General features: G+C 38.7%; 1 protein-coding gene across 3 annotated transcripts; it reads left to right on the top strand.

Moving 5' to 3' along the window:
- LOC109825165 (protein NRT1/ PTR FAMILY 5.10-like) lies at nucleotides 854–6,955 on the top strand. Of its 3 annotated transcripts, none has more exons than XM_020391921.1 (4): nucleotides 854–1,169; nucleotides 1,235–1,452; nucleotides 4,723–5,198; nucleotides 5,774–6,955. In XM_020391921.1, exons 1-4 carry the CDS (start codon nucleotides 872–874, stop codon nucleotides 6,561–6,563), a joined length of 1,782 nt encoding a protein of 593 aa, XP_020247510.1. In that variant the 5' UTR covers nucleotides 854–871; the 3' UTR covers nucleotides 6,564–6,955. The 3 variants fall into 3 exon arrangements, with proteins under 3 accessions (XP_020247510.1, XP_020247511.1, XP_020247512.1); XM_020391922.1 differs by having other exon boundaries at nucleotides 857–1,169; nucleotides 5,777–6,955; XM_020391923.1 differs by lacking the exons at nucleotides 854–1,169; nucleotides 1,235–1,452 and adding an exon at nucleotides 3,791–3,882.

The following is a 7,311-nucleotide window of genomic DNA, read 5'->3' as shown; positions in this document are numbered from 1 at the left end:
TAATTCTAATTTATTCTAAATCTATTGCTTGTTATATCTTCATACGTTGCACTCATTTGTAATTTGCACTTAAAAAAATATCTGAAACTTATCGTACATACTCCATAGTTATAATAGTATAGTGGTGCTCGGCTATTTTATTTTTATTTTGCAGTAGAGAATATCTTAGGGGCTGTTTGGTTGGTTTCCTAAAAATCAAGAATAGAAAATTGGGTCATGGACTCAAAAACATCAATTTCCTCCATTTTCATCCCTAAAACTCACCACAACATCTAATAAAATATTATTTTTATCTAACAACTCATCCACTTTATCCAAGAAAATATTATTTTCATCCAACAACTCATCTCATATCATCTCCTAAAAATAAACCAAACACAAGAAATGAGTCACATCATCCAACTCATCTCATCTCATATTTAAAAATCACCCACATCATCCAATAATATGGTGATAACTCATCTCATCTCATTAACATTTTATTTCCACCAATTTCCTAAAAAAAACAAGGAAATTAATTTTCTTAAGTGTGGGCCACATCATCCAATAATATACAAACAACTCATCTCATCTCATCTATTTTCTTATTTTTAAGAATGAACCAAACACAAGAAAGAAACTATTATAGGAAATAAGTTTCTTATAATACATTCCTTATTTTTTTAACCAACCAAACAATCTCAAAACAAGTTTTCTTAAAAAACCACTCACATCATCCAATAATATGGTAACAACTCATCTCATCTCATCTCCTATTCTTTGATTTCTTTCTTTTTCTAGCCAAGCAAATGACTATAATACAAGATTTCCTATTCTTTGATTTCTCACTTTTTTTTTCTAGGCAAACAAACAGCCCCTTTAGTCCAAAAATATGACGATCGGTGAGTCTTGTCAACTCGATAAATTAAACTTCTCTAGCTTGTCACGTCTTAGTTCACTTTCTACTCTTGAAAACAAAAGGGAACACGACGGCAGTTGCCAGTTATTTAAGCTCGAACGGATCTCTTCTATCCCTGTCTCATCAGAAAAGGACAAGAGGGAAGAGCAAACCGAACCCAAAATGGACTCAGATCCTCTGATCCACCGGCCAACCTCCGCCGTGGACCACCGCAGCCGTCCGATCTCAAGATCCTCCACCGGCGGCTGGACATCCGCGCTCTTCATCATCGGTAACCCATCTCAGCCTCAATCAATTCATGATTCTCCATCAATAAAAAACCTGTAAGTTATTTAGGGGTGGAGTTGGCGGAGAGATCTTCGTACTATGGGATATCGCTGAACCTGATAACGTACCTCACTGGCGACCTCGGCGAGTCTACAGCGTCGGCGGCGGCGGGGGTTAACACTTGGTATGGAGTTTCTCAGATGATGCCGCTGCTCGGAGCTTTTGTTGCAGATTCCTATTTTGGTCGGTACTGGACAATAGCCGTTGCGTCATTGTTCTACGTTTTGGTTCGGATCTGGCCTTTTCCTTTCCTTTCCTTTTGTTTGCACTTTAATACCCTGAAGTTTTTTATAAGTTGCTAATTCTTTGATATCTTCATTCTTGAAGGCCTACTTTGACAATTTAATATCTCAAAACATTTTCATTGAGATTTATTTTTGATGATTTTATGCCCAGAGTCCTAAACTATGTTCCTCACTTTCTCCTTGCTAAAAAACTTTGTTCCTCACTATCCCATGGCAAATAGAATTATTGTCATTTCTTTTTTTTTTCTTTTTTTTTTTCGATCTGGGGTGTTAAATTGTCAAAATAGAAATTTAAAATATCAGAAGCTAAGATATTAAAGTGCATGTAACCCTTTGTTGGGTCTTTTATTTTAAGGGTCCCATGCTATGGGCCCGCTGATGTAAGTGGTGAAAAGACCCTGCCACCCTCTTGATGGGTTTCTTATCATTGTAATCAGTCCTCTGTCCATCAATTTGTTCTCTTTTTAATTTTACCTTTCAATGAATCTTTGGTCTAACTTATTTAATTTAGAAAGGGTATAAAACACCCTTAAGTTTGGCTGATTTTGAGATAATCTTCTCCAAACATTAAAAATGTCAGTCTTGACCTGTAAGTCTGGATTGTTTCAGGAAATTCTTAAACATTTTCAAAATTTTATACCAACCCCCCTAACACTGTTAAACGTACTGGTAAAAGAGTAAAACGTACTCTTTTAAATTAACGCTCTAATTAATTAAATTAATTTGTCCGTAATTAAATTAATTAAACTCCTGAATTTAACTAAACCTAATGGCATTTTGTGAAAACTTTGTAAAAATTTCAGATAAATTTGAAAATTTTGTGTACTTTATATGAAATTATGATTGTATAGGCACTATATTTCTCTCCTGTACTCTTTTGTTACCATCAATATTGTATTTTATCTCTTTATTTCCCGTTTCAAGCTAGGAAGGTTCGTTAACTAGCTAAAGTACATATGAATTTCGAATTCTTGTGCGGTCGTAAAGTATAATCTAAAAGAAAAGAATATACATCTTCACAAAAAAAAGATATTTTCTTTAAAAAGAAATATCCTTGATTAGCCCCTTGACCGCTTAGAGCGTGAATCATGCTCTGTGTTTCGTCCCTTGTGAACATTCGAGCATCATACTGTCAAATTGCAATAGTTGAGACTGGAAACATAGTACTGTCTTCTTCTATAGGTGTCAACTTGTAGTACAACCGAATCACATAAATTATAAGCTCTGTCCCTCCTCATAATTGTTTGGAATTTAACGCTGAAACCCCTAATGCAACAGAAACGCAGTATAGAAAAATACACCAAGATTTACGAGGTTCGGCAACTGCCTACGTCCTCGGGAGCCACACAGATAATTTTTTATTAATCAAACAAGAAATTACAATTTAGGAGCAGATCTCAAAACTGAGATTTCTCAAATAATAAACAAGAAATTACAATTTAGGAGCAGATCTCAAAACTGAGATTTCTCAAATAAACACTGTAGCTACAGCGTTAATAATTAAAGGGTATGAACCCCTTCAATTCTCACTTGAGAATAAAGAATAACCCCACAATAAAAAAACCTTCTTTTCTTTTTCTTCTCTCTCTTCTTAAATCCCCTCAACCACTGTTGAATGCTGGGATTTAATAACAAAACCGCAGCTGCGATTTGGGGGTTTTCCGCCGCCGCCAGGGAAGAAAAATCGGAGAAGGGGGAAGGCTCAGTAGCTCAGCAGCGAAACCCTAGGGGCCTTTTTATAGGCGAGGTGGATGAGCTGGCGACAGCCTGTCGCCAGCGGCCCACGGACGCAAAGGTGGGGGCAAACGCCGAGGTCGAAGAAAAAACGCCAAGTTCGAGGGTTGCGTTCGCCCGAGGTTTGCGTCTGATCTCCTCAACTTGCCTGTTCGAAGTCGCCTGGAGATCGCCAACTCGAGCTCGCCTGCTCGAGAGCTTCGCCTGCATCTGGTCGTCGACAACCTTGCCTGGGCTTCGAGCTTCGTCGGAGCTCGTCGGAGCTTCTCCGCCGTCGGAGGTTTGAATCCATCCCCAAAACTAACAATCTCCCACTTGGAGACCAAACCGACGCCGACGGGCTATCTCATCAAGTTCCTCTCCTGTGTGGCTCCGCCCTCATCATCTATGCATGAAGGCCAACTGAAGTTGCGCACAACTCCAGTTTCTGTACTGTCATCGTCTTTGTTAACATATCTGCTGGATTCTTACTTCCTGGAATCTTTTCCAGTTTCAACACGTCATGCTGGACCTCCGCTATCTTCATCATCAGAATCGAGGCAGCTGAGAGGTCCACTATCTGCGGTGTGTCACAGAACCTGATGCGGTGTGTCACAGAACCTGATCACGTATCTCACTGATCACCTTGGCGAGTCTACCTCCATGGCTGCCATTGGTGTCAACACTGGGCTTGGGAAGGTTTTCTGCTCCTTGGCGCTTTCGTCGCCCATGCATATCTCGGACACTACATTGTGATTATTGTTGCGTCGGTGTTGTACATTGTGCTTCGGCCATTTTCTTGCCATCATGCATTTGCTTATTTGTATCATATCCTTTTGCTTATGAAAGTCCATATCCAAAGTATTCAACATGCATATGAAAGCAAGCCAGTGTTCTTTTTATTAGCAGCAATGACAAGAGTATATTGGCGTATCCTTTCTTCGGAATTGCAAGGGGAATTGAGAAATCATATGTTTCTAATAGACTTCACACTTTTGTTTCTTATTGTCTACAATTCCTGTAGTATTGTTACCATTTTCCTATGTTTGTAGCATATTTTAACTGATGAAAGTAATAGATATTCTGTTGAAACAATCCCATAGAATTGGGATGATCTATGCCATTCTTAATTTGGGAGTTTTAGCTCTTTTTATGGTGCAAATCACCCGCTTCTACAGGGATGGTTCTATTAGGATCCCCATTCATTGGAGAGGGTGTATATATGTACACTTAGCTAGCTTACGACAATAACTGATAGGAATTAATATCCTTGCAAAATGCTTGGTGCACATCTCATTTTTGGGTGTTGAGGGGCTGTAAGTATATTTAGTTTAATGAAGGACAATGCTAGTTGCACTACCTTTTTGGTATTATTTTGATGCTACAAATTGGTTGGCAAATGAAATCCTAGGCGTCATAATTTGGCATTTCTCTTTACTAAAAGAGCATATCCATGCTAGGCAGCTGCTCTGGAGTTCATATATATGAAAGTTATAGATTAAATGAAAATTTCTACTTTCTAACTTTTACCTATAACAGGGCCTTGGCTTGCTGACATTATCCGCAATTTTGCCGAACCTCAACAAACAACTTCAGGTCATACTATTCTACTTCTCCCTATATCTCGTGGCATTTGCTCAAGGTGGCCATAAGCCTTGTGTTCAGGCATTTGGTGCTGACCAGTTCGACGAGCGTGATCCTCAGGAGCGTATATCGAGGAGTTCTTTCTTCAATTGGTGGTATTTTGGGATGAATGCGGGTATGATGGTCTCACTTTTGGTCTTAACTTATGTTCAAGATAACATCAGTTGGGGCCTGGGGTTTGGAATACCTTGCATTCTGATGGTGATAGCTCTGGCAGTCTTCTTGATGGGAACAAAATCTTATCGGTACTATCTCTTGGAAGATGAGAGTCCATTTGTAAGAATTGGCAGAACATTCACCATTCTTATAAAAAGCAATTTCATAACAAAGGAAGGAGAAAGCCGACATCTGCATGGAGACGATGAGTCCAAGTAAGAGTGTTCATAATTTAGATTCCTAGTCCATGTTTATACATTATTTAGCTTATCAGTGTTTCATCCAAATCTTTTCTAAACCTGTTAATGTTATTGTTTCTTCTTTTTCTGAAAGGGTCAAGGCATTTCTCATCCAAAATACAATGAAGTTTCAAATCAAGTAGTATTAGAGTTATACAGTAGAGCATATCTCATAAGACAAAAAGTGTCAGGGAAAGAAGCAACATGTAGACATCAAATTTAAACAGTGTGAGAATCGGATAAAATCTCAAATCCCTCTTAAAAATTTGGGTTACTTGTAGATACACATACCCCATACGCCTCCTGGACCCTGTCAAGGCATAATACTTTTCCATTTAGTGTTTAAACTCCAATGAGAATCACGTGATGATCAGAATTACATATTTGATATTCGCTAACTGTTAATAAAATATAAAATGATTGTTAAGTAGCTAAACCCCTAAAATAGGTGATGCATCTTCAAATAATCGTAAAATATAAACGATTGCGATGATTATGCCTTTATTCCTTTCTGACCAACTTGTGTATTCTCAACAAAACCATTCTTCAAGCAGGCTCAATGAACATGGAGATGAACTCAGCATTAGACTAGCAGAGGAAGCGAGGGGCGTGCTCCGATTATTTCCAATATGGGCAACTTGCCTAGGTTATGCAGTCGTTTTCGCACAATCTCCAACTTTCTTTACCAAACAAGGAGCCACAATGGACAGGAGAATCGGTTCAACCTTCCAAGTCCCACCGGCGGCACTCCAGAGCCTCACTTGTGTTGCAATCCTCGCCTTTATCCCAATCTATGCTCGTATCATAGTACCAATATCCAGAAATATTTCCAAAAGACCATCGGGTCTTACTCCTCTTCAGAGGATAGGGACGGGACTTATTGTTTCCATAACATTGATGGTGGTATCAGCTCTAGTCGAGATTAGAAGACTCAAGACTGCCCAAGAATTTGGGCTTATTGATCGACCAGACGTCATGATTCCAATGAGTATATGGTGGTTGGTCCCTCAGTATATTCTCCTTGGCATCTGTGATGTGTTCACTATGGTTGGTCTTCAAGAATTTTTCTATGATCAGGTTCCTGATGCACTGAAAAGCCTTGGGCTTGCTCTCTATCTTAGCATATTTGGTATTGGAAACTTTATTAGTAGTTTCCTTGTGTCTGTTATTGATGGAGTAACTAAGAGTGCGGGTGAAAGTTGGTTCTCTAACAATCTGAACCATGCACATCTTGACTACTACTACTGGCTCCTGGCTGGTCTCAGCGCGGTAGTGTTTGTGATCTACATGTATTCTGCTCAGTCTTATGTCTATAAAAAGATAGGCAGTGGTGCACTGTAAGAACAATCTTTTCATGTTGTGAGCTTTTGCTTGTACAAGTACTCGAATAGAATTGGACGCCTATAAATTGGACACCTATAAAATTGCGCCTGGAATGAGGACCGGGAGGACAGCGTCCAAGGAAGAAAATTTTAGCACATGATCGTACAGTGAGGGTATTTTTTCTCCCTATAGATTGAATACCTTTGCTATAAGTACGCACCCTGAGCCGACTATATTCTTTTATATTCAGAAGAGGAAAAATAAAGCCTGTAGAAATGAGATTAGGGCTGCAGGGAGGGGGGATAGAGAGGCTGTAATCATTTATGGTTATTAGTAGAATCATGATCTAGTTGTACTTTGAAGACGTAGACAATCGCATTGATTGTTGAATCTAGTAAATTCTCCGCGTCTCTGTGATTGATTCTCTTGTTTTCTTCTGTTCTATTGTTGATCTGTGCTTAAGTTCCCATTGTGTTGCTAACATGTAGCTGTTTGCTTCATTGCAACTAAAAACGCAATTATGAATGTACTTGCAAAGAAGTCTCTAGTTGCAGTCAGTGACGTACAGTGATCTATGCATAAGTTGTAAGTGTGAGATTTTTAAGTTGTAAACGGGTTCATATTGCAATCCAAAAATATAAACCCCAAAAAAATACCAAAAAACACACTGTCCCACGAAAATAGCAATACATTATCAAATATGTTGAATCTGGATGATTTATAAGGAAGCACGTGATCTACTTCTAGACTATGTACATCAAAAAGA

Source organism: Asparagus officinalis, chromosome 10, assembly GCF_001876935.1.
Source record: "Asparagus officinalis chromosome 10, Aspof.V1, whole genome shotgun sequence".
Classification (NCBI taxonomy): Eukaryota; Viridiplantae; Streptophyta; class Magnoliopsida; order Asparagales; family Asparagaceae; genus Asparagus; species Asparagus officinalis.
The sequence above is the reverse complement of the archived record's forward strand: the minus strand, read 5'-3'. Positions and strand labels throughout refer to the sequence as shown.

Excerpts from the sequence above, each read along its gene's own strand:
- LOC109825165 (XM_020391921.1), top strand. The coding sequence starts at position 872 with ATGACGATCGGTGAGTCTTGTCAACTCGATAAATTAAACTTCTCTAGC. Across the intron at positions 1,170-1,234 it reads ATCCGCGCTCTTCATCATCG|GGGTGGAGTTGGCGGAGAGA; the intron begins GTAACCCATCTC and ends TAAGTTATTTAG. Across the intron at positions 5,199-5,773 it reads CATGGAGACGATGAGTCCAA|CAGGCTCAATGAACATGGAG; the intron begins GTAAGAGTGTTC and ends CCATTCTTCAAG.